The 24,613-nt window shown below is 55.2% G+C and overlaps 3 protein-coding genes across 8 annotated transcripts in view; all 3 read left to right on the top strand.

Moving 5' to 3' along the window:
- Positions 1-12,905, top strand: part of Lrrc4b (leucine rich repeat containing 4B) — a 35,736-nt gene extending 22,831 nt beyond the window's left edge. For all 3 annotated transcript variants that reach the window (XM_052712349.1, XM_052712347.1, XM_052712350.1), the window contains exon 3: positions 10,768-12,905. In XM_052712349.1, the coding sequence (XP_052568309.1) occupies positions 10,768-12,594 (1,827 nt within the window). In that variant the 3' untranslated portion in view covers positions 12,595-12,905. The remainder of the gene's footprint in view (positions 1-10,767) is intronic.
- Positions 12,906-13,219: 314 nt separating this feature from the next.
- Positions 13,220-17,840, top strand: Aspdh (aspartate dehydrogenase domain containing). Its single transcript, XM_052712355.1, has 7 exons — positions 13,220-15,445; positions 16,218-16,362; positions 16,559-16,643; positions 16,750-16,899; positions 16,973-17,193; positions 17,267-17,421; positions 17,727-17,840. The coding sequence occupies exons 1-7, from the start codon at positions 15,193-15,195 to the stop codon at positions 17,768-17,770; spliced, it is 1,053 nt and encodes a 350-aa protein (XP_052568315.1). The 5' UTR covers positions 13,220-15,192; the 3' UTR covers positions 17,771-17,840.
- Positions 17,841-18,015: 175 nt separating this feature from the next.
- Positions 18,016-21,713, top strand: Josd2 (Josephin domain containing 2). Of its 4 annotated transcripts, none has more exons than XM_052712354.1 (6): positions 18,016-18,277; positions 18,392-18,503; positions 18,870-19,029; positions 20,507-20,632; positions 21,171-21,365; positions 21,472-21,713. In XM_052712354.1, the coding sequence occupies exons 3-6, from the start codon at positions 18,884-18,886 to the stop codon at positions 21,569-21,571; spliced, it is 567 nt and encodes a 188-aa protein (XP_052568314.1). In that variant the 5' UTR covers positions 18,016-18,277; positions 18,392-18,503; positions 18,870-18,883; the 3' UTR covers positions 21,572-21,713. The 4 variants fall into 4 exon arrangements, with proteins under 4 accessions (XP_052568314.1, XP_052568313.1, XP_052568312.1 ...); XM_052712353.1 differs by having other exon boundaries at positions 18,867-19,029; XM_052712352.1 differs by lacking the exon at positions 18,392-18,503 and having other exon boundaries at positions 18,022-18,277.
- The last annotated feature ends 2,900 nt before the right edge of the window (positions 21,714-24,613 follow it).

Genomic DNA, 24,613 nt, shown 5'->3' with positions numbered 1-24,613 from the left:
AATAAATCTTTTAAAGAAACATTTCACAAGGAACACACAAAAATACTACCCATGCTTCTCTCTCGAGGTAGCTCTTTGTGGGGAATTTAACTTCTCCAATGGTGTTTTGTTTTCTAACTATTGTCCATTGAAGGCCTTCAATACTTTCTGCAATCAGGACAAGGGAACAGAAGCAGCAGATGCAAAGCCCGGAGTGGTAGCAGAGGCCCGGCTTTACCACAACTCAGGACGCTGAGGCAGGGGGACTGAGTGTTCAAAGACAGCCTGGGAGACTTTTTAAAGCCATTTCTCAAAATAAAATGTAAAAAGTGGGTGGGGTATAGGTCAGCAGTAGAGCCCCTGCTGTAGATAGGGGGGCAGAGGCTGAAGTCTGCACCTGGATGGGTACCTCCTTCCCGCGTCTGAGGAGCCTGGGGAGGGGCCACACACCTGCCTCCTTCAACTGAGCTGTTTGTGGGGTCAGGTTTTTTTTCTTTTTCTCCACCTTCCTTTTCTTATTTGAGATAAGGTCTCATTTATCTCAGGCCAGCCTTGATGCACTGCATTACAGAAGGTGGCCTTGAACTCCTGATCCTCCTGCCTCCACCTCCCAAAGGCTGAAAAGTGCCACCACACCTAGTTTATGTGGTACATGCTCCTTGAACTCTCCACCAAGTGAGCTACAGCCCCACCCTGACGTGTGTGTTTATGTGTGTGTGTGTGTGTGTGTGTGTGTGTGTGTGTGTGTGTGTTCATGCATGTGTGGAGGCCAGAGGACAGCTTCAGATACCACCTCTCAGGCAGTAACCATGTCCTGTGAGGAGGTCTCTCACTGGCTTGGTGCCCAGCTGTCAGCCAGGCTATCCAGGTAGTGAGCTCCTGGCATCCCCGGCCTGAAGGACAGACACCTGCCGTCACACCTGGCTTTTGATGTGGGTTCTGGGAGTCCAACTCTGGACCTGCTGCCAACTGGGCAAATGCTTCACCAGCTGTGTCCTCCCCTGGCCTGTGTGTGTGTGTGTGTGTGTGTGTGTGTGTGTGTGCGCGCGCACGTGTGTGTGTGTGTGTGTGTGTGTGTGTATGTGTGTGTTTGTTGGGCTGTGTGTGTGCGTGTGTTTGTGCGCACAAGAGAGGAAGAACAGAGGGGGGTTGTTTGTCTTCTTTGTGCATGTGGCAAGAATATTAACATTTTGTTGGCAATTGGGAAATACACATTTTCCAGAGGGTTGCATCTTGCATGTGTGTGTGCTCATGCACATCACTACAACAGCCAGGGGCTGCAGTGCAGGGGTGAAGGTCAGAGGGCACACTTGGAGGTGGAGCTCCTTCCACTCTGTCTGGGGCAGGTCTCTGTTGGAAGCCACTGAGTGCACAGTGGTCTGAGCACTTCCTTGTCCAGCTTTGTGTGGGTTCTGGGAGTCTGAACTCATCCTCAAACCCACACGGTGTGTACTGCCGGAGGGCAGGGGTGAGGCAGAGTTCTACTCTATAGCCCAGGCTGGCCTGCAACTTCCCATAATCCTCTTGCATGCTGGGACTACAGCCAGGAGACAACATGTCCTTCCTTTGACCTCAGTCCCATCCCCACTCATCCCATGCCCTGACCCTAAAACACTGTGACCAAGAGGTCCTTCAGAGCACAGGCACCTTCTTCCTCCCACAGCTCAGCCGCCCATCAGTTCCCATGTGCTCCGTGTCCAGGGACGTATACCGTCCACTCGCAGCCTCAGGGACATTATGGAAACCGCCCAGACCTCAACTTCATCCTGGGCAAAGTGAGGATAACAGGCACTCTGTCAGAGCTACTGGAAAGTTTGGGGGCTTGGGAGGGAGTGTGGCCCAGGTGGTAGAGCGCTCACCGAGCGTGGCACTTACAGCACCAGCGTGGTGTAAAACAAGGCCATGGTGGCCCACACATCTCTCCCATCACCCCATGTACAGCTGTCACACTGTTGTGGCCTCTGCGCCCCAGGGCCACCTAGTCCTCACTTGGGTAGGCTAAGGCTCTGAGACTCCACCTCCGTGAAGGAAGTGAAGGCTGGGGGCCCAGGAGAGGCAGGAGGAGGCACTCCAGCCCTGCCAGCCTGCCCTTAGGACAGCAGAGCACAGAGGCCTGGGAGAGTGGGACAGCAATCAGGAGGGAGAATCGGGGCTCCGCTTTCTCGGCACAGCTCCTCACACTCACCAGTTCATGCGGGAGGGGACTCCAGGCTCTGGCCCAGGAAGGAAGGAAGGAGGCCAGTCCTGGCCTGGGGGACTCAGTGGCCCATCCTGTACCAACGCCTGGCCTCAGCCGTATGCTAGCCACCGAAGAAGTCCCTGAGGGAAAGGAAGGCACCTTATCAAAGGACAAGGGACAAACACGGAAGCCACCAGCAAAACAGCTGGTCTGCTTTGCTTTTTTTGATGTGTGTGTGTGTGTGTGTGTGTGTGTGTGTGTGTGTGTGTGTGTGGTTTTGTATGGGGAGGGGTGTGGGCGTGTGGTGTGGTATGTGTGCATGTGTGTGTGTATGTGTGTGCTGTGTGTGTGCATGTGTGTGCTGTGTGGTATGTTGTATGTGTTGTGTGCGTGTGTGTGTGTGTGTGTGTGTGTGTGTGTGTGTGTGTGGTTTTGTATGGGGAGGGGTGTGGGTGTGTGGTGTGGTATGTGTGCATGTGTGTGTGTATGTGTGTGCTGTGTGTGTGCTGTGTGGTATGTTGTATGTGTTGTGTGCATGTGTGTGTGTGTGTGTGTGTGTGTGGTTTTGTATAGGGAGGGGTGTGGGTGTGTGGTGTGGTATGTTCTGTGTGGTGTGCGTGTATGTGTGTGGTATGTGTGTGCTGTGTGTGTGTGTGGTGTGGTATGTGTGCATGTATGTATGTGGTGTATGTGTATATGTGTGCTGTGTGTGTGCATGTGTGTGCTGTGTGGTATGTTCTGTGTGGTGTGTGTGTATGTGTGTGGTATGTGTGTGCTGTGTGTGGGGGGTGTGGTATGTGTGCATGTGTGTGTGTATGAGTGTGCTGTGTGTGTGCGTGTGTGTGCTGTGTGGTATGTTGTATGTGTTGTGTGCATGTGTGTGTGTGTGCGCATGTGTGTGTGTGCTGTGTGGTATGTTGTGTGTGGTGTGTGGTATGTGTGTGCTGTGTGTGTGTGTGGTGTGGTATGTGTGCATGTGTGTATGTGGTGTGTGTGTGTATATGTGTGCTGTGTGTGTGCATGTGTGTGCTGTGTGGTATGTTGTATGTGTTTTGTGTGTGTGTGTGTGTGTGTGTGTGTGTGTGTGTGTGTGTGTGTGTGTAGGCCAGAGGTTGGCATCAAGTGTCTTCCTCGCCCCTCTCACCTTTTTTACCTGAAGTTCACTTATTAGGCTACATTGGCTCTCCAGCCCCAGGAATCGGCCTGCCTCCATCTCCCCAGTGTTGGGGTTCAGATGTGTACCGCTGCACCCAGGTCCTCATGTGGGCTCTGGAGGTCAAACTCAGGACTTCAAGCTTGCATGGCCAACACTTACCTGAGTCAGCCATATCCCCAGTCTGAGTATCTTTTAAACTTGAAAACAAAAAATTGTGACATAAAAAACAAAACAACCATAACCCTCACAAGCTTGCTCAACTTTTTTCCCCGGCTTCATTACATTCAGGACGTATGAAAACAATTTATCTTAATAGCATTAGGATGAACGTCCACTTAATCATTTTCCTACCACAGTTAAATTTTTAATAAAGGATCTCCTGACAGTTTGTTTTCTTAAAAGCCCCAGCAGAACAGTGTGATTCCCTCAACTCCAGCACTGGTTACGACTGCCACAGACATGCGCGGGGCCCTCGGGAGGCCAGGCCCCGGCATGAGTGCCCCCTCGGTCCTCTGCTCTGGCAAGGAGCCAGGCGAGGATCAGCACATGTTGCTGAAGGACTAAGGGGATGGATGTGGCCAGCTTGGGTCTGTCACCCCAGACCCCGGGCCTCCCTGTCTCCTGTGTCACCACAGTGTTGGGCAAGAGACTGAGGACTCCCTGCTCCAAGAGCCGGTCGTCATGGTGCTTGTCAATAATTATATTAGGGTTCCCTAGAGGAATACAACTCACAGAATGGATGGAGATATGCCACAAGGCTACTGTCATGGCTATTCTTGGTTGTCAACTTGACGACACTTGGAATGAACTAAAACACAAATGACTGGGCACAACTGTGAGGGATTTTTTTTTTCATATTAAATAATTTGAGTCTGGCATGGCAGCTCATGCCTTTAATCTCAGCACTCGGGAGGCAGAGACAGGCAGATCTCTGAGTTCTAGGCCAGTCTGGTCTACAAAGTGAGTTCCAGGACAGTCAAGGATATACAGAGAAACCCTGTCTCAAAAACAAACAAAAAATTAAATAATTTGAAGTGGGAAGATTCACCTTTAATCCAGATCTCCTGAGGTGAGAAGATCCACCTCTAATCTGGGCCACACCTTCTGGTCTAGAGTGTTTGAGATGGTGTTGGGGCACTGAGGCCCATCCCCCAAGCAGGCTGGAAGCTCCACAGTTACACCACAATGGGTGATGATTATCAAACTGCAGGCGCTGCAAGGTCACGACTGTGTCTGCCCTGCCCACGTCCATCCCCAAGGCCCAGAACGACATGGACGTTCAGACCTCAGAAATCCATAAACCAGCATGGTGGTGCTTGCCAGGGCTTCCAGGGCAACCAGAGCTATATGGCAACCCCATCTCAAAAGGTGTCGAGGGCAGAGGGAGGCTGGCATTGTAGCTCAGTTGGTATAGTAGTGCCGGCCTACCATATATGAGGCCCTGGGTTTGATCTTCATGGGGCAGACCTGTCATCCCAGCCTGTGGGAGATGGAGGCAGGAGGGTTGAAGTTCAAGCCATCTTTGGCCTCTTAAGGAGATTGAGGCCAGCCTAGCCAAAAAGGAAGGGAGAAGGAAGAAAGGAAGAAAGGAGGAGGGAGGGAGGGAGGGAGGAAGGAAGGAAGGAAGGAAGGAAGGAAGGAAGGAAGGAAGGAAGGAAGGAAGGAAGGAAGGAGTCTTATGAAGAGATCAGCACCTGCAGCTGTGTGGCCAGGTGGTCCCTACAGCTCACACAGCACAGGTCACCCCTAAGTTCTGCTCCCCCGGCTTGAGTGGTCGGCAGCAGACGTGGCCAGGCCTCCATGTCTTGATCCAGAAGAAGGCAAGTTTGAGTCCTGATTCTGAGAGGACACAGGACAACTGACTTTGCTCTTTAGAGCCTTGCATGCCTTCGTGTATGGGTGGAACAGGATGTGGCTGACCAGCCCTATGACAGGATTTCCAACTGCAGCCTGAGAGCCATCACACACACACACACACACACACACACACACACACACACACACTCACTCACTCACCTTGCTGGGCCCCTTGGGATGACTCTTTGGTTTAGATACAGAAGAAGTAGGATTAGCCTTGTATTGTTTCGGAAGGGAAGAAAGGAACCAATAGCTGTGCTCTTAAGGCATGCCTGTTCCGATTTAAGGTTGTTGCAGGAAGGTATAAACATGTCATCCCAGCACTCAAGAGACTGAGGCAGGAGACTTTGAAGCCATCCTGGACTACATGATAAGATGTCTGTCTAACAGAAAAAAAATAACTAAGAAAAAAGAGAGTGTTTGTCTTAGTCAATGTTCTATTGCTGCGAAGAGACACCATGACCACAGCAACTCTTACAAAGGAAAAGCATTTAATTGGGGCTGGCTTATAGTCCATTGTTACCATGGCAGGGGAACATGGCAGCATGCAGGCGGATATGGTGCAGGAGAGGCAGCTGAGAGTTCCGCATCCCAGTCAGCAGGAAGAGAAAAGGAAACACTGGGCCTGGCCTGAGCATTTGAAACCCCAAAGCCCACCCCCAGTGACACACTTCCTTCAACAAGGCCACACCTCCTAATCCCTCGAGGAGCATCACTCCCTAAGGCCAAGATTCAAATATATGAGCCTATGGGATCCATTCCTATTCAAACCACCTTCGTGTTTTAAGATAGGCACTAGAGAGAAGAGGCCGTCTATAAATCCTAAAGCAGTGGAGGGTAGATGGGATGAGAAGAAATCCACTCCACAGGAGGTGAGAAAGGATAGATGCAAACTTCAGGTAGCTCTGAGTGATTCCTGTGAGTTCACGGTTACAATAAAAGCAAATAAGCTAAGCTTTCTACCAAAAGGCAGGGACTTCAGGGTGGGGTTGGGACTGAGTTCCTGGAGTGATGGCCTAGCGTTCATGAAGCCCTGAGTTCAGTCTCCAGCCAGCCCTGTGTAAACCAGGTGTGGTGGCACTCTCTTGGAATCCCCGCACTTGGGAGGCGGAGATAGGAGGATCAGGAGTTCAAGGTCTTTCTTGGCTGCATAGTAAGTTTGATGACCTTGCCTAAAACTCACAATCCTGCCTCCTTGAACTCACAGCAACCCTCCTGCCTCAGCTTCCCAAGTGCTGGGGTGGTAGGCATCAGCACACTCTGATTTGGTCACTGGGGGCTGGCATTGTCACTCATGCTGAATGATCAACAGGCAGTCCCCCAGCACACCTGGGTACTGGTCTGTATTGGAAACTTTCTTTTCTCATCAGAATATCTGACAAAAGCAATTTCAGGGGAGAAGGGCTTATTATGGCTCACAGTTCTGGGTGGTGCTGTCCAACCTGTCAGTGAAGGCATGGTGGCAGGAGTGTCCTGGTCACACTGCATCCAGTCCACAGGTGTTCAGCTCAATTTCCCCTTTTTATTCAATCCAGAACCCCTAGCCCATAGAATGGCGCCCTCCACACCCAGGGTGGGTCTTCCACTTCTATGAACCCAATCTAGAAACCCTTTGACAGGTGTACCCAGAGTCTTGTGTCCTAGTGACTAGATCCTGTTAAGCTGACTGTATTACCCATCACACGGCCTTACTCTCTCTGGTCCATCCACCCTCAGACCTGACTCAGTGACCTAGGCATTGAACTGAATGCTCTGAGTGCAGACCTCATTGTCAAGGTCTCTACACAAGGCTCACAGTCCAGATAAGAGTCACGGCGTGTCAAACCAGTGGCAGCCAATATGATGGAGCTAGTAAAAACTCCATGTGATGAGTGGAACCATATGGGGTAGGTGAGCAGGAGATACCAAATGTCTTTCCTAGGAGTTCCAGAAAGAGAGAGCATCTCAGGAGGGGGCTGAGAACCTAGACAGAGTATGACCAGTGAAGGGGACCTGTGTGTGCCCCTGGTGTGACTGGAGCAGAGGAGAGGGTGGTAGAGAGCAGTGTGTGTGTGTGTGTGTGTGTGTGTGTGTGTGTGTGTGTGTGTGTGTATGCACAGATACACACTGAAGTCACTGAGGTCAGAACTGTACCTTGGATAACTCTGGCCACTGATTTGAAGGGAAGGTATTGGGGAAAAGCAGAGATCAGAACACAGGACAGGTATTGATGATGATCTGCCGAGTTGAAACTTCAGAACCAAGTATTCCTGTGGGGCTGCACCACTGCACACAGAACCTCACATACAATAGGCAAGTATTCTACCACTGAACCACACCCCCAGCTCCTCACAGGGGATTCTAGACAAGGGCCTTACCTCTAAGCCACATCTCAGCCCCTTGCTAGGGAATTCTAGGCAGGGACTGTACTGAGTCATGCTCCCAGGCCATCTCTGGGAGATCCTAGGGAAGTTCACTACCACTGAGCCATACCTCCAGCCCCTCACTGGATTAAACATGTATTATTAGGTCCAAGCTTCATTATTTCCTGGTCTCTGGACCCACACTGTCTGGAACATTCAGATGTGGGTTTTACTAATCTCCCAACATTTCTCAATCCAATCTGATTAAACTTCAATTGGGATTGGTGACCCCATCACACACCTGTATTCCCGGCTACTCAGGAGGCCAAAACAGGAGGCTTGGCTCCAGGTCAAGGCCAGCCTGAGCTACAAAGTCTCAAAAATTTGAAAGCTTAAAGTTTAATCATCTAAAATTTTGTACACATAGAAAAGGAGATTGAGGCTGGAGAGATGCCTGCACACTTAAGAGCACTTGCTGCCCTTGCAGAGAACCTGGGTTCAGTTCCCAGCATCTAGTTCCAAGGGACCCAATGCCCTCTTCTGGCCTCTGTGGGTACCACACACATGGTGCACATACACACCTGCAGGCAAACACTCCTACACACAAAATATATACTTTTCAAAGAAGGAAGAAGGGCATGAATGGATGTGTGTTGAATGGCTAACATGGCTGAATACTGTTTTCCAGACTTTCCTTTCCTTGCTCTTTTTCCTTACAAGGAGCACAAGTGACTCCCATCAATAGGAAAGAAAGGCTTACAGATGCTTGCTCTGTTTGTGGTTCTGACTTGGTGCCAGCCAGGCTTGGTCCAGGGGACCAGATAGTGTGCCTTGAGGAGCCCCTTCCCTCCACAGCCCCTCTCTCTGTCCCCCACACGTGAAATCTCAGTCCAGGCTCCAGCCACTTAACCTACCACAGTGAGTGGGACTTCCTGAGTTTTCTTCTTAAGGGCTAGAGTAGAGGCGGGGTTGAGACTTGGTCTCACTGCATAGTCTAGGGTGACCTCAACTCACAATACTCCTCCTGCCTCAGACTCCCGAGTGCTGGGACTAATTCTGTGTGTGAGTCACCATGCTCTGCTCTCTCCCCTCCTTCACTTTCCCCGAAAACCACAGCACTTCCATGGACCAGCAAGGTGCCTAGGTTTTTCACTGTCCTCATGAAATGTGCTGGTGGCACAGTGGCAAAGCACCCACGTAACTCAAGTGAGGAGGTGTGGCTCTGTGATCAGATGAATCTGAGAGCTCTCCAGGCCATGGGTTCCCCAGCACCAAGAAAGAGTGGGTGTCCCAGACAGGAGTTCTGAGAGGACATGGTTACAAGCTCATTCTGCTGCAGAGGGAAACTCTGTGCTCATAAACCCAGGGCCCAGGCTCTGTGAGTGACACACAGCCACATGGTCACCTCACGCCCATGGGGGATACAGCCAGGACATCCTCCAGAGCAGGCAACCCTGATCCTGGCATGGAAGGGCTGGGAAGTTGACCATGAGAGGAAGTAGCTAGCGCTTAGAGGCCGAGAGAAGAGCAGATACACAGGCTTGGAGGCAGGAGTGAGTTTGCAGCCCCAGGGAGCTTCTTGGGCCGCGTGATAAAGAGAGAGCACAGAAGGAGGAGGAAGGCCATGGCAATGGGCTGCTTGAAGCCGGGGCCGTGGCTCTCAGGGGATCTTGGAAGGATGCAGTTGATAGAGTGGCTGCCGAGCATGCAGAAAGTCCAGGGCTCCAGCCCCAGCACTGCATAAATCACATGTTGGCGAATGCCTGTAATCTCTACATCCGGTAATACCACCACGTAAGTGGAGGCAGAGGATTTGGAATTCAAGTTATCACATCCTGTGAATTCAAGGCCAGCCTGGGCTACATGAGACCCTGTCTAAATTTTTTTAAGTTTGTTTGGGACATAACTGTCCCTGTCGTATAGGTGTGCAGCTTGAACGGGGTAGGAGAATACCATAGCAAGCTGTGAGTAGGGAAGTGACAGTCTGTGGGTCTAAACACCTTTGCAGGGTATGGTGGGGGGATGCGGGTGGGGTGGAGCTGGGGATAGGGTGGAGAGGAGGAGATATGCAGAGTTGAGACACTGAGAGTGGGGGTGGGGCTTCAGGACTGATGCCCTTGAGCTGTCTTCTGCAGGTGGCGCATTAATGAAGGCTTCGGGTTAGTAGGTCAGGGCTCCACTCCCCAGGGTGGAGCGCCCTCCAAGCCCATGGGAACAATAGTGAGGATCCTGAGGTGAGAAGAAGCCAGACTCAAGGAACTCCAACAGCCTAAGGCATGTGCATGGTCTCTTCTCAGCTAACTGCCTCTGCCCCCTTCCTCTCCTGAGGGATTTGACCCGGACAATGGTCAGGTGACATGTCCCACAGTCAGGAAGGGGAGGCAGTGCTGGGGGAGGACTATGCTGCTCATTACCTCCACAGCCTCGATTTCTGTATCTGTCCATAAAAACAGACAGCAAGAGGGAGGCAGGCCCACCAGCTCGGCACCCAGCAATCCATGTAGTGAGCCTCCCTCCTCCTTTGGAAGCAGAGAAATTATAGGACTGTTGAAGGGTGAGTGACAGGCGTGTGTGGAAAGCATCCTGGGGCAGAAGAAGCACGAGTAAGTCAGGCATGGAGGCACAGGCTTGACTTCCCAGGTAGTCAGAAGCCCGAAGTACCAAGATCAAAAGTTTGAGGCCAGGGCTGGAGAGATGGCTCAGAGGTTAAGAGCACTGACTGTTCTTCCAGAGGTCCTGAGTTCAATTCCCAGCAACCACATGGTGGCTCACAACCATCTATAATGAGATCTGGCGCCCTCTTCTGACCTGCGGTCATACATGCTGTATACATAATAAATAAATCTTTAAAAAAAAAAAAAAAAAAAAAAAAAAAAAGTTTGAGGCCAGTCTCAGGAACTTAATGAGACGCTGTCTCCAAATGAAAAGTAAAAAGAGCTGGGGATGAAGGTTAATGGTGGAAGACCTGCCTAGACTCCCCCAGTGAGGGGCTGGACATGGCTCCCACCTGCCTAGACTCCCCCAATAAGGGGCTGAGGCGTGGCTCGGTGTAGATCATCTACTTCGAGTCCTCCAGTGAGGGGCTCTACAGTGGCTCAGTCATAGAGCCCCTGTCCAGCACCTTGCATCTCGGAGGCCCTGGGTCTTGTCCTTAGCACCACATGCTGATCTCTGAGTCTCATTCTCCTGCTGTGAACTGAAAAGTCCTGCTGTTCCCAGGCTTGTCAGATGCACTGACGCTAGTCTCCCCGCAGGTGATCCGCACAGACACATTCAAGCACCTCAGGCACCTGGAGATCCTGCAGCTGAGCAAGAACCTGGTGCGCAAGATTGAGGTGGGCGCATTCAATGGGCTGCCTAGTCTCAACACACTGGAACTCTTCGACAACAGGCTGACCACAGTGCCCACACAGGCCTTCGAGTACCTGTCTAAGCTCCGGGAGCTGTGGCTGCGCAACAACCCCATCGAAAGCATCCCATCCTATGCCTTCAACCGCGTGCCCTCACTGCGCCGCCTGGACCTGGGCGAGCTCAAGCGGCTGGAGTACATATCAGAGGCGGCCTTCGAGGGGCTGGTGAACCTGCGCTACCTCAATCTGGGCATGTGCAACCTAAAGGACATCCCCAACCTCACAGCGCTTGTGCGCCTGGAGGAGTTGGAGCTGTCAGGGAACCGGCTGGACCTAATTCGCCCCGGCTCTTTCCAGGGCCTCACCAGCCTGCGTAAGCTGTGGCTGATGCATGCCCAAGTGGCCACGATCGAGCGAAATGCCTTTGACGACCTCAAGTCGCTAGAGGAACTAAACCTGTCCCACAACAACCTGATGTCGCTGCCACACGACCTTTTCACGCCCCTGCACCGCCTAGAGCGCGTCCACCTCAACCACAACCCCTGGCACTGCAACTGTGATGTGCTGTGGCTCAGCTGGTGGCTAAAGGAAACAGTGCCCAGCAACACCACATGTTGCGCACGCTGCCACGCACCCGCTGGCCTCAAGGGCCGCTATATCGGTGAGCTGGACCAGTCACACTTCACCTGCTACGCCCCGGTCATCGTGGAGCCACCCACAGACCTCAATGTTACCGAGGGTATGGCGGCCGAGCTCAAGTGTCGCACAGGCACATCCATGACTTCTGTCAACTGGCTGACACCTAATGGCACGCTCATGACGCATGGTTCCTACCGCGTGCGCATCTCAGTCCTGCACGATGGCACGCTCAACTTCACCAATGTCACCGTGCAGGACACGGGCCAGTACACGTGCATGGTGACAAACTCGGCCGGCAACACCACTGCCTCGGCCACACTTAACGTGTCGGCTGTGGACCCTGTGGCCGCAGGGGGGGCTGGGGGCGGGGGCCCCGGGGGTGGGGGCGGTGCAGGGGGCGCGGGCGGCTACACCTACTTCACCACGGTTACCGTGGAGACGCTGGAGACACAGCCGGGTGAGGAGTCGCAGCAGCCCCGGGGTACGGAAAAGGAGCCCCCGGGGCCCACGACCGATGGCGCATGGGGCGGTGGCCGGCCTGATGCCGCAGCCCCGGCCTCGGCGTCCACCACGGCGCCGGCCCCACGCTCCTCGCGGCCCACGGAGAAGGCGTTCACGGTGCCCATCACGGACGTGACGGAGAACGCGCTTAAGGACCTAGACGATGTCATGAAGACCACCAAGATAATCATCGGCTGCTTCGTGGCCATCACCTTCATGGCCGCTGTGATGCTGGTGGCCTTCTACAAGCTGCGCAAGCAGCACCAGCTGCACAAGCACCACGGGCCCACGCGCACTGTGGAGATCATCAATGTGGAGGACGAACTTCCCGCCGCCTCCGCTGTGTCGGTGGCCGCGGCCGCCGCTGTGGCCGGAGGCGCGGGCGTGGGCGGGGACAGCCACCTGGCCCTTCCGGCGCTGGAGCGAGACCACCTCAACCATCACCACTACGTGGCGGCCGCCTTCAAGGCACACTACGGCGGCAACCCAGGAGGCGGGTGCGGGGCCAAGGGCCCCGGCCTCAACTCCATCCACGAACCTCTGCTCTTCAAGAGCGGCTCCAAGGAGAACGTGCAAGAGACACAAATCTAAACCTGGGCGCGCAGGGACGCAGGACGTCGGCCGGCCGGGGATGCTCCTGCTTGCCGCGCTGCCCGGCGGCGCCCGACATCCTGCAACAGGAAAGGACCTGGAGATCAGGAGAGGTGGCCCGGCCCTCCACCTTGCCGTACCCTCTGCCCACCTGCCCTGCCCGCCACCTTCCAGGGGAGAGGAGCTTCTTCGAGGGGTACCCTTTCCCCTCATCCCAACCCTCCTTTTACGGCTCTTTCTTTTTTCTTTCTTTCTTTGCAGTTTGACGCCTGTCCTTCCCTCCTACTCCTCCACCCTCAAAACACAAGAGACAGACAACTTCACCAGAGCCCAGGGGGCAACTCCGACAATGTCCCCAACAGCGAGCTCCACTCGCGGCCCTGGCCGGCCCCACCCGCCCCACAGACTCTTTTGATACTGAAGGGAGGTTTGCGTCAATCACTACCTGCTCTGTAATTACTTTAAAAAAAAAAAAAAAACATGGAAAAAGTAAAAAAAAATTTTTTTTGGTCATGAAAGTATTGAAGACAGTGCACAAAGCCACTGTGGGTGGGACCAGGAGAGGATGGCCAGCCAGTGATGCTGTCCTCCCAGGAGGGGAGAGTGGGCACCCCGAAGTTACAGCTCTGGGACTCTCCATTCCCAAGATCCCTGAGAGGAGCAGGCTCACCCAGCACATAGCATTGTTCCATCTTCCTGGCTGCCCTTCCGGGGATGTGCTAGGGGCTTGCCCTCTGCCCTTCTCCTGTGTTCCTGGCTGCCCTTCCGGGGATGTGCTAGGGGCTTGCCCTCTGCCCTTCTCCTGTGTGTCTCTGTCTCCATCTCCATCTCTGGCTGTCTTTCCTTTCTGACTCTGGTGCCTGACTCACACACACACACACACACACACACACACACACACACACACACACGCACGCAGACACACACACAACCCAGAAGGACCTAGGACTGCAACGCTTCACCACGGCTTGGGACAACAGAACTGTGGGATGTTGGGGTTCTGAGGGCTGCAAGTCCAAGGTCACAGTGCTGGCAGGGCTGGGTTCCCTCTGAAAACTGGCAGGAAAGCTCCATCCCGGCCTCTCCTGGTTGCTGGGGCCATCCATGTGTGCCTCCCCGGAGGAGGGATGCCATCATGCAGTTTAGGGGCTTCACAGCAGCAGAACCTCTCCTGACATGACCATCTGCAGACTCAGCTGTCCAGGAAGGCCACAACTGGTGACCTGAAGGTCAGGGAGGCCACAGGACTTTCTGGGTGACAGACACTACTGAGCAAGTGGTTGTGTCCCCACAGGAGAGTCTCCTCCATTTCACATACATCACTGGCTAGTCAAGAGACAGTTTGTGCAAGGGCGGGCACACAAAATAAACAGGCCTGGGCCACATGAGGGACGTTGTAAACAGACCAGGGCACATGGAGGGCAGAGTCACCTGCAGGATCTGCAATCACCAAGGAGTAAAATGTGCAGCTAAGCCAGGACTGGGTGGTGCTGGAGTGGAGATATTAGTGACCTCTCAGAGTGACCCACATTGTCCAAGGTTCAGCCTCCAGAGAAACAGGATTGCCCAGGAAGTCTGAGGCGGCCTAGGGAGGTAGAGAGGTAGCCAGAGCCAAGCATTCAGCACATGGACACCTGGCCCGTCATGCATAGATCTAGACCCTATGTGGGCACTGAAGGCCCCAGGGTACACGCCTTCACCAGATGTGGGAGAGCAGGAAGTCCCCCCAGAACTCCTTGCACCCTGTGCGTATGCCCCCTTCTCCCTGTCCCCACCTCTTCCCGATGTTTCTACCCCCACTGCATCTTCTCCTCTGTCCCAGCGCTAAGTGGCTTCTTTATCTGTGACAACTGAAGATGTCTGGCCCTATCTCCCTCCCTGTCCGGTTCCTCTGTGCTGAGGAAGTCTGGGACAGGGCTGTTGCGCATGCACTTGGAGTTCGCTCTCCATCTTTCCTCCCTTCTCTGCAGCTATCTCGGCTAGGATCCTGGTTACCATGGCAACACTGCGGCTGTACCAGGTGGCAATGGGGGCAGGGAGCTGGCCTGCCGCAGCCCGCCTTGTCCTATGCCAGGCCTGCCAGGCGATGGCTGGACTCATTCTGGGGGCACTTAGGAACCCCAGCTATGCAGGCCCCTTCATCATAAATGGGGTAGGGGGTGGGAGAGGATGCAGGAGACCAGGAATGCAAAGAGGCAGGGGACTGTAGCCTCGAGGTGGGATGAGTGATGCCCAGGACAGTTGAGGTGAGCTCAAGGGCAATTAGACTGTAGGGTGGGGGAGGGGACTCTGGCCAGGACTGAGGGGCATGGAGGACTGGGGAAGACAGGACACAGGTGGGCATGAAGGACCACATGACATTCCAGCCAGATGAAGGGGTCTGCAAGGGACCTGGTGGAAGACCCAAGTTCCTGTCCCCACTTCTTCCTCTGTCCCAAGCAAAATACAGTTTCCATGACAACCTGCTGGCCAGCCTGAGGAGGGGGTGCTGCAAAGGGATTTTTTCTACCTCATGAGGCATGGGAGAGTGTGGGGTGCACAGGAGGCAGTGTAGTAGTGGGCACACAGAGCCACAGGAGGCCTAGCTCCCAAGCCACCATGCCAGCCAGCACAGAAGGGCAGAGGGCTCACAGAAAAGCACCCCCACCCCCACCATCCTGCTCCCTCCCTCTGGCTCCAGTGGAGAGGGTCAAGGGTCAAGCTCCAAAGATCATTCACTGCTTATGCCCAGTACAGAGCCCAGCAAGCACTGAAGAGCCCCCACAACTGGACACCGTGCTAAAGGCCAAGGCCACCACTATGGCCCCTCTAGTCCCTCAGAAGGTGGGGATTGTGGGTTATGGCCGTCTGGGTGAGTCTGAACTAACCTGGGGCCTCCTTCTATGGCCCTATCCTAAAGTCCCAGAAACATCTGTTCCCACATATCTTTCACTCTAATCTGCCAGCGCAGCCTGCCTTCTGCCCACACACTGGGCCTTCCTCTCTCTGGTTCTCTGTCTCTGTCTCCCTCTCGTGTGTGTGTGTGTGTGTGTGTGTGTGTGTGTGAGACTGGGTGTCTGCCTCTCTCTAGGTCTGTCTTCTCTCTGGGTCTCTGAGGTATCTCAGTCTGTCTGTCTGTCTGTCTGTCTCTCTGACTTTCCTCTTGGTCTCATCTCTGTCTCTCTTCTGTCTGGGTCTCTATCCCTCTGTCTCTCTCTCTCTCTGTGTGTCTGGGCCTCTGTCTCTCCTCTTTGGCTTTCTATGTATTCTGTCTGCCTGTCTATCTCTTTCTCTTTCTGGGTCTCTCTCCCCTCTCTCTAGGTCCCCCCCTCTGTCTGTCTGTCTGTCTACACCTCTGTCCCCCTCTCCTCTTTGGTTTCTTCTCTCTCTCTCCCTCTCTCTCTCTCTCTCTCTCTCTCTCTCTCTCTCTCTCTCTCACTCTCACTCTCACTCTCTGCCTCTGTCCCTCTCTCTCGGTCTCTGGGATATCACTCTCAGGCTTTCTCTCTCAGGAATGCTGTGTCTCACTGCCCCATGTCTGCCCGCCCTTCTTCGTGTCTCTCCCCATCCCTCTCTCCATCTCCCTGAGTAGGGGAGTGGTCTCTGTTCTTTCCTTGGATCTCTAGCCCTCCCCTTCTCTGCAGGACAATCCCTTGTGTCCCGCCTTCTGGCTCAGGGATCAGAACTGGGCTTAGAACTTGTTTTTGTATGGAACCGAGACCCTGGACGAATGGCAGGGAGCGTGCCCCCTGCCCTGCAGCTCCAAGACCTTACTACCCTTGGGGAAAGGTCAGTGGCTCACAGCAGAATGGGAGCCTGCCCAAAGCCCCTGCCTGCCTCCTTGTACCTTAGTGCACATAAAGATAAACTAGAATCACCCACTGTCCCATTTCCCTCCCTAGCCAGGGTAAGGAGTGACATCCCTCCAAACCCTGAGGAGACCTGATTCTTCTCCAAGGCCCTCCTCCATGTCTCCCTCTTCCAGGCACCCTGACCTTGTGGTAGAAGTGGCCCATCCAAATATAATCCACGAATCAGGGGTACAAATCCTGCGCCATGCTAACCTCCTGGTGAGCCCCCTCTCCTCAGTAAGTCCTTTTCTACGTTGGCTGCATCCCGCCCTATAGTAGTGATCCATGTCTTGGCCTTCCCTCTCTCTACCATCCGTCTCCCAAGGTGGGGTCTCCTTCAGCTCTGGCTGACCAGACCACAGAGCAACAGCTCATGGAGGCCTCAAACCACTGGGGCCACACTGTGTTTGTGGCCCGAGGAGCCCTGTGGGGGGCTGAAGACATCCGGAGACTGGATGCAGCCGGTGGCCTCCAGGTGAGAACCATCTGGGCTGCACCTGAGGGAACATGTAAGCGTCTCAGCCTCCTGACCCTGCCATCGCTTCCAGAGCCTTCGAGTCACCATGGCCACACATCCTGATGGCTTCCGGCTGGAGGGATCCCTGGCTGCAGCACACAGCAGTGGGCCCCGCACAGTGCTCTATGAGGGCCCTGTGCGTGGGCTCTGCCCCTTGGCTCCCCGAAACTCTAACACCATGGCAGCCGCTGCCCTGGCTGCCCCCAGTCTAGGCTTCGACCGTGTCATTGGGGTGCTTGTGGCTGACCTTAGGTGAGCAAAGGAAGTGGGTGGGCCAGCTGTGTACAGGCCACATGGACTGACTGCTCTCCTCTGCTGGCTGCAGCCTCACAGACATGCACGTGGTGGATGTGGAGCTGAAAGGCCCTCCAGGGCCCACGGGCTGCAGCTTTGCCGTGCACACCCACAGAGAGAACCCAGCCCAGCCTGGCGCGGTCACCGGCTCTGCCACTGTCACAGCCTTCTGGCACAGCCTACTGGGTGCGGCCAGACCCCTCCAAGGTCCATTGGCCTCTGTGCTCTGCACAACTCACATGTCGGGTGTCCCACCCCGGTTTTCTGTCTTTGCCCATCCTTAGTTTTCACTCCCAGGCTTTACGACCTTCCTTTCCCAGCCCCCCCCTTTCTCTCTGAGTCTCAGTCCTCCTCTAGTCTCCCCATTGACACCCCACATCTCTTTCTGAGTATCCTCTTTGGGTTGTACCACACTACCATTTCAAAGCCCACGGTCGCCATGGCCGCCTGCATGTCTGTGTCGTCATCCTAGTCTTTCATTCTCCCCACAGGCTGCTGCCAGCTCCCCTCCAGACCTGGGATCCACCTCTGCTGACAAGTCTTCTCCCCCACTGCCCTTGCTGTCACTTCGAACATTATATGTCTCAGTAAACATCAGAATTGTGCCCGCTGTTCTCTTTGGCCTCTTTGGTTCCTTGTCCCCTAAGTCTATTACATCACGCTTCAACGCACAGCGTATGACGCCATAGCTGCGAGCGCGTGCGCACACACACAAACCAACTTCCTGGAAGCTATCGCGAGAGCCCCAGTTACTACATTTCCCAGAAACCTCTAGGCAGCAGAGAGCCCTGGGGGTTGCACGAAAACTGGCTGCGTGGTCCGATGGGAAATGTAGTTCCGCGCTGCAGAGCGTCCCCGGAGGACTTCCGGATTGCGCGTCCAGAATAGGCGCCCCGTGGAGGCCTTCGGGAATCGCAGTCCTGAGCGCGCAGGTCTCCGGGAGCTGTAGTCCGTCCCTCCTGCCCAGTCAGCGTGGTACCACCCGGCCGCTGCCCAAGGAATGCGAAAGCGGCCGGTCCCAGCGAGCAGAGAGGCCGAAGGGGTGAGGGCCGGGCGAGGGCCGTATGGAGGCGGGTGGGAGCGTGCCTGGTTGCCAGGTGACAGGAAGAGAGGGGGCTCCTGTTGCTTAGTGACTAGGAGAGGGCCTTGTTGCCAGGTGACAGGAGGAGAGAACCCTGGTTATTGACGAGGGGAAGTCTTCCGTTGCTAGGCGACCAGAAGAGACCCTGTTACCCAGAGACGGTGAAGGAGGAGTCCTCCATTGCTAGGTGATCAGAAAACGGACCGGGTTACCAAGTGGGTGGGGTGTGCTCTGTTGCTTGGGAACCAAAAAGGTATTGTTTCCTTGGGACAGAAGGGGCGATATTCCGTTGCTAGGTTACGGTGATCCGGACCGTTTTGCTTAGAGACATGTAGTGGGGGTGGGTCTCTATTGCCAGGTGAGCAGACTGGAACATGAAGATGCCTCTTTGCTCCGGAAACAACCTAGGTAGCAGGGTCAGGGACCCCATATCCTCCCAAGCTGGTCTCGGTGCCCATCTCAGTGGCCATTGCCCAGGGACACAGGAGTCTGGAGACCCGGATGACCCAGATCCTGGGTCCCTAACACGGTCTCTTTGTCCCACCCCCAGCAGGAGCCGAGGAGGGCATGTCTCAGGCCCCGGAAGCGCGGCCGAGCCCACCCTCAGTGTACCACGAGCGGCAGCGGCTGGAGCTGTGCGCCGTCCACGCTCTCAACAACGTCCTCCAACAGCAGCTCTTTAGCCAGGAGGCTGCAGACGAAATCTGCAAGAGGTGATTGCCATCGGACCTGGCCCTGGAAGAGCAGGCCTCAGAGGCACGGGAGCCTGTCTGGGGCACTAGCAGGGCCAGGGCTCAGATCCCGAAGCTGTTGCCTACCCTTCCACCTGCCGCATCCCACAGCCTCAGCCCAGCTTTGGCCTCAACCTCTCTTACCTGCACCCTTGCCACAGCCTCCTAGCTGTTTTTCTCCTCCTGTCCATCCTACACATGGCCCCCCAGCTGCCTGCGCCTCCACTGCCTCCATCCCTCTGGTCCCCAGCACCAGAGAATAGCCCAGGCCCTTCAGCCTGAACTCCACGGCTTTGGGTCCTTGCCTTTCTGCTGTCTTCCTTCACTGCTCTCCTTGGCCCCAAACAGCCCCACTGTGGCGCCTCTGAGCCTTTACACAGGCTGTTCCCGTATTCCACAAGGCCTTCTTTTTCTTCTTGGTCACCCGGGTGCCCCTCAGAATTTCAGCCATCACTTTCTTAAGAAACTCTCTTCCTAGTCCCACCTCTAGCCCCACAGTCCTTCCACAGACACACAGACACCCCAGCCTGCAGTTTATGTCCACATCCAGAGGCAGTCCGTATGTCTTCTCACTGCTGCTGATCCAGCATCCTCAAACTGTAGATTTGTGTTAGAAGAGATTCCTCTTTAGATTACTATTTCTCTCCCCTGCCACCAGCTCTTTCATGCCAGGGGCATGCTGAACAGCTGGAGCTGAGGCAGATGAAGAGAGGGCTGGGGACACAGAGAGCAAACACAAGTGTTTCCCTCCATGTCACTGGTCTCCAAGGGTCCAGCTCTTCAGAAGAGCAGGGCCACATCTGGAGGGAGCTAGAAGGAAGGCTTGGGCACACGGGACAGCTGGGGATAGGTGGCTGGTAAGAGCTGGTGCTAAGGCTATGCAAGGCCCACCTGCCACTGGAGGAGGCGGTAGTCTGTCCTGGGGAGATGGGGCACCAGGGAGGGCTGTGAACAGAGTAGGCAGGGTATTACCAAATGAAAGAGGCACTCTGTGTTCAAATATGGTGACATGAGTCACACTGTCATTCGAGGGGGTTCTGAGACCAGTCTGGGGGTCTAATGGCTCCTTTCCCAGAAGAAATGACATCTGAGGCTGGTCTGGAAAGAGGCCGTGACGAGAAGGGTGGATGGAAGGTCAGGCACTTCGTCCAGGGCACTTGAGAGTCATGAAGAGGTGGGAGTATGAGAGCAGCAAGACAGCTCAAGGTTTCTGGAGGCGGGCTGGAGGGGGAGACGAGTCTGGGGAGGGTTTCTGAGTGGAAAGAGACAAAAGCTTTAGCCAGGCTGAGAGTACAGGTGTTGGGGATGGAAAAGAAAACAGGCCTTGGGGCCCGATAAGCTGTGTGGGGCTTGAAGAGAGAGAAGAGTCAAAGGCCAGGCTCTGGACCTCTCCTGTTGTGTGGGAAGGTGGAAGCCTTTCCAGGATTCCCAACCTTGACTCTGCCCCCCTCACCCCCAGGCTAGCCCCAGACTCCCGGCTGAACCCCCATCGCAGCCTCCTGGGCACCGGCAACTATGATGTCAACGTGATCATGGCTGCCCTGCAGGGCCTGGGCCTGGCCGCTGTGTGGTGGGACAGGAGAAGGTAGGGCCTAGGCTGTGGCTGCACTGGCCCTGGGTGTGTGGGATAAAGCAGAGGATGACTCCAAGGTAGATGGGGGAGGTTTTTGCCTGGGAGGCTGTGGCAGATGGGGACTGACTGAATGATGGGCTAAACTGATAAACTTAGTACTGGTCAAAAGGGTGGTGTGAGGGTCACCATGAGTGCCTCATGACTGAGGTGGGGAAAGATGGGAATTAGGTTAAGAGTGGTGAGACCAGCCTGCTGGCCGGAGGCAAAACTGAATCGGAAGCCGGCCTAGGCTGCGGATGGAGTCCCTGACTCAAAGAGGCAAACAACAAAAAGTTGAGGGGCTGGGCCCCATTGGCAGAAGGCTTACCAGTATGTTTGAGACGGGGTTCCATCCCCAGCACCCCATGAACGGCTGTAGTGGTGCACACCTGGGACACCAAAGATGGACCTGACAAGTAGAGAGTCAATGGGTGGATGAGTGGCCATTCTGGGGAGGGACGCAGTATCCGAGGGCCTCTGGGGCCTCATGCTGTGTCCCTCCCCTCCCCAGACCGCTGTCCCAGTTGGCCCTGCCCCAGGTGCTAGGCCTGATCCTGAACCTACCCTCTCCTGTGTCACTGGGGCTGCTGTCCCTGCCACTGCGCCGTCGGCACTGGGTGGCCCTGCGCCAGGTGGATGGTATCTACTATAACCTGGACTCAAAGCTTCGGGCACCTGAGGCGCTGGGGGACGAGGATGGCGTCAGGTGAGTGGTGAAGGAAGTAACAGGTTGAGACCGGCACTGGGAAGACCCTGCAGAGAGATGGACCTGCCTGAACTGCCCAGACCTCAGTCTCCCCTCATCTCCTCAGGGCCTTCCTGGCAGCTGCCCTGGCCCAAGGCCTGTGTGAGGTGCTATTGGTGGTGACCAAGGAGGTGGAGGAGACCGGCTGCTGGCTGCACACAAGCTGACCCACTGCCTGTGAACAGCTGCCTGCTGCCACAGCCCTGAGTATCCAGTGCCTGCAACTCCAGGCCCCGGGAGGCCTGCGCCCTGCCCTAGGGTCCCCACTCCCCCAACCACTGCTGCCTCAATAAATCTGCTCTTTTGCTATCTGCGCCTGAGCTCCTGGGGACGGCTCTCAGTCACAGACCAGTGCCCAGAGGGAGACAGAAGCCAGAGACCAACATGCTGTCTCCCCAAATCAGTAGGGTAACATAAGATGAAGCAGGAACCATTCCTCTCTAAGGTTTAGCCTGTGACCACGGACCTTGACTTCCCAAGTGCAGGGGAGCTGGGCAGCAGATAGGACTGGTTATATCCAGTCTCCCTCAGGAACAATGGACTTGGTGGGTGGCTGGATGAAGTCACAGGGTCCTTTAAAGCAGGAAGCCAGCCCAGAGGAGCCCATTTAGAATTTCTGACCCCCACAGAGACAGCCAGTGTGCGAGATCTGAAGCTGTGAGGAGGGCAGGAAACTGGCACAGCTGCTGCCATTTTCTCAGGTGTGCTGGGCCGCCTGAGAAGGAGCAGTTGGGCTCAGCCCTGCAGGAGGTGAGGAACAGACTGAAGGGCTGTTGAAGGAATATTTTCCTAGGGCACCAGACTGGAGCAAAAGAGAAGTGCCTCCATCAGTCGCCAGCCAGACATCCTCAAGAGGCTGTGAAACTCGAGGGGCCCCAGAATTGGAAGTTGCTGATGTACCCAGAGTGCTGTGGCCCTGCTGTCACCACCACAGTTATTTGGGGAGGTGTTGACAGACAGACCTATCTGGGACAGAGTGGAAGGAGGACTGGAGCCAGGAGGAGCCCTGAAGAAACAGTGGAGGTGATGGCATGAGCCCCAAGAGGGGAAGGAGGGGGCCAGGATCTGGCCCTGAGCCCTAGTGCCTGTAGGAAACAAGGGGAGAGATTGTCCTCAGCTGAAGGGACAGGCCTGGGCAACAGGGACCCAGGAGAGCCTATGGGTGAGGAGGGTCCCAGATTGGGGTACGACACCTCACCTTGGCCAGGATCTACACTGGTAGTGAATTCATCTGGAGTTGAAGGCCACATCCTGGCACCATGCTAGTAAAAGCCAGGGGCTCAAGCTGCTGCCATCTGGTTCTCAAGACTTCTGAGGTCAAAGGGCAAGTTGCAAAGTAAAAACCAAGGCAGCATGTGGAGGACACATACTGGATTGCCAGAGGACTCAGCCCTGGAGCCTGGGACCTTTGCTGCCTCCTGGCCTCTGTCTTTTCCCACCTTCTAGCCCCTCCCTGGGTCTCTTTTGTCTGCCTGTCCTTCTCCATATGTGTCCAAGTTAACTCTTCCATTCCCCTACCTGTGTGTGTGTGTGTGTGTGTGTGTGTGTGTGTGTGTGTGTGTGTGTGTGTGTGTGTGTGTGCCCTCTTCCCCTTTTTGAGACACAGTCTCGCTGTATAGCCCAAATTGGTCTCAAACTTGCCATGATCCTCCTGCCTCAGGTACCCAAGTGCTGAAATTACAGGTATAAGCCACCACACCCCCACTACCCCATCTCTTCCCATGGCTCTGAAGTCCCTCTGGGTCTCTGGGCTGCTTACCTTCTCTATGCCTCCATCTCCCCACTTCCTGCCCACCCCCCCCCCACCTGTCGCCTGTCCAGTCCCGGGTAGGGGACAGCTGCCAGGACTCCCTGAGTGTTTCTATTCTTGGCCTGTGACATCCCAGGTGCACCCTCAGCTGTGACCAAATAAGGTCCTAAATGAGGAGCCTGTGGAGGGAAGGGTGCAGGCCCGCACCGATTCAATGCCTTCTGTTTGCCCTTAGTGCTGACTTGGTGCCCCACTGACACCTCACTTCTGAGGAGAGCACCTTGGCCCTAACATGCCTGACCAGGCCTGTCCTGAAGCTGGTGGGTTCCCTGATGCCCATGGGTGTGGGGCTCCGTGCTGACCTCCAGGGGCCTGAGGCACAGGCCATGGGGGAGGGTTGGTGGTATGGCTGACTGTGCAGCTGTTGCTGGCTGTGCTGACAGCTGAGGCTCAATTTAGCTGCAAGGCCAGGGTCTGGCCAGATAAGGTGTGGATAGGGACAGGACCCGCCCCTTGGTGCCCCTTAAATTGCAGGGCTTGAGCTGGGGTTGGGGACGCAGACACCGAGGCCAGGTGAGAGGTCCTGCTGCCGTGGTGGCCCACAAGGCCCCCGGTGTCTCTCCACCTGTCCGCTTGCCTCTCCTGACTGGGCCCCTTCTACCTTCCATGGCCTCCAGCCTCATCCTTCTGTACCTCTCTCTGTCTGTGTCTGCCCCCTTCATCTCTCTGTCTCTGTCTCTCTTCTCTCTCTCTCCCTCTCCCTCCCTCCCTCCCTCCATCCCTGTGCCTGATTTTCCCTGTCTCCCTCCCTCCCTCTCTCTCTGCTTCTGTGTCTCTCTATCTCTCTCTCTGATTTTCTATCTCCCTTCATCTCTGCCTCTCTCTGTCTCTCAACCCAATACTCCCTCTATCTCTGATGTTCCCATATGTGTCTGTCTCTCTCTTGACCTGATTTTCCCTCTCTCTGTATTTCTCTTTCCATGTCTGTCTTTGTCTCTCTCCTCTTTGCCTTTCTCTCTCTCTCTCTCTCTCTCTCTCTCTCTCTCTCTCTCTCTCTCTCTCTCTCTCTCTCTCTCTCTCTCTCTCCATCTCTCCGCCTCTCTCTGATTCTCCCTCTCTATCTCTGTCTGCTTGTTCCCTACCCCTTCCTTCCCATTTCCTATTTTCAGGTCTCTCTTTGCTGGGGCCCAGGCCCTGTGTTCTTTCCTGAATAAAGCTGGTTCTGTGCTGGCTCCCTCTTCTCTGCTTCAGTCTTTCCTCCCCCTCTGTCCCCACCCACGCCCAGCCCAGGTCCTGGGTGAGGGGCTCAGTCCCGGCAGCAGGGTCATTCCCTCCTGCCCCACAACAGGACAGAGGGGTGGAGAGCAGGGACTCAAGACAAGAGAGGCAGGAAGGAAGGTCAGCCCAGATGGGGAACAGTGGGTCATGGGATGCAGAGGCCAGGCAGCACCCCATACCC

The sequence above is a fragment of the Peromyscus californicus genome, unplaced genomic scaffold, assembly GCF_007827085.1.
Source record: "Peromyscus californicus insignis strain IS unplaced genomic scaffold, ASM782708v3 Scaffold_4__1_contigs__length_199733344, whole genome shotgun sequence".
Lineage (NCBI taxonomy): Eukaryota > Metazoa > Chordata > Mammalia > Rodentia > Cricetidae > Peromyscus > Peromyscus californicus.
This window is presented reverse-complemented; position numbering and strand designations above follow the sequence as displayed.

Bases quoted from the DNA above. Each gene is read 5' to 3' on its own strand.
- Aspdh (XM_052712355.1), top strand. From the start codon at position 15,193: ATGCCAGCCAGCACAGAAGGGCAGAGGGCTCACAGAAAAGCACCCCCA. The intron at 16,900-16,972 runs GTGAGAACCATC...CATCGCTTCCAG, and splicing joins ATGCAGCCGGTGGCCTCCAG to AGCCTTCGAGTCACCATGGC. The intron at 17,422-17,726 runs GTGCGGCCAGAC...TTCTCCCCACAG, and splicing joins CTTCTGGCACAGCCTACTGG to GCTGCTGCCAGCTCCCCTCC.
- Josd2 (XM_052712354.1), top strand. From the start codon at position 18,884: ATGTCTCAGGCCCCGGAAGCGCGGCCGAGCCCACCCTCAGTGTACCAC. The intron at 19,030-20,506 runs GTGATTGCCATC...CCTCACCCCCAG, and splicing joins GCAGACGAAATCTGCAAGAG to GCTAGCCCCAGACTCCCGGC. The intron at 21,366-21,471 runs GTGAGTGGTGAA...TCATCTCCTCAG, and splicing joins GGGGACGAGGATGGCGTCAG to GGCCTTCCTGGCAGCTGCCC.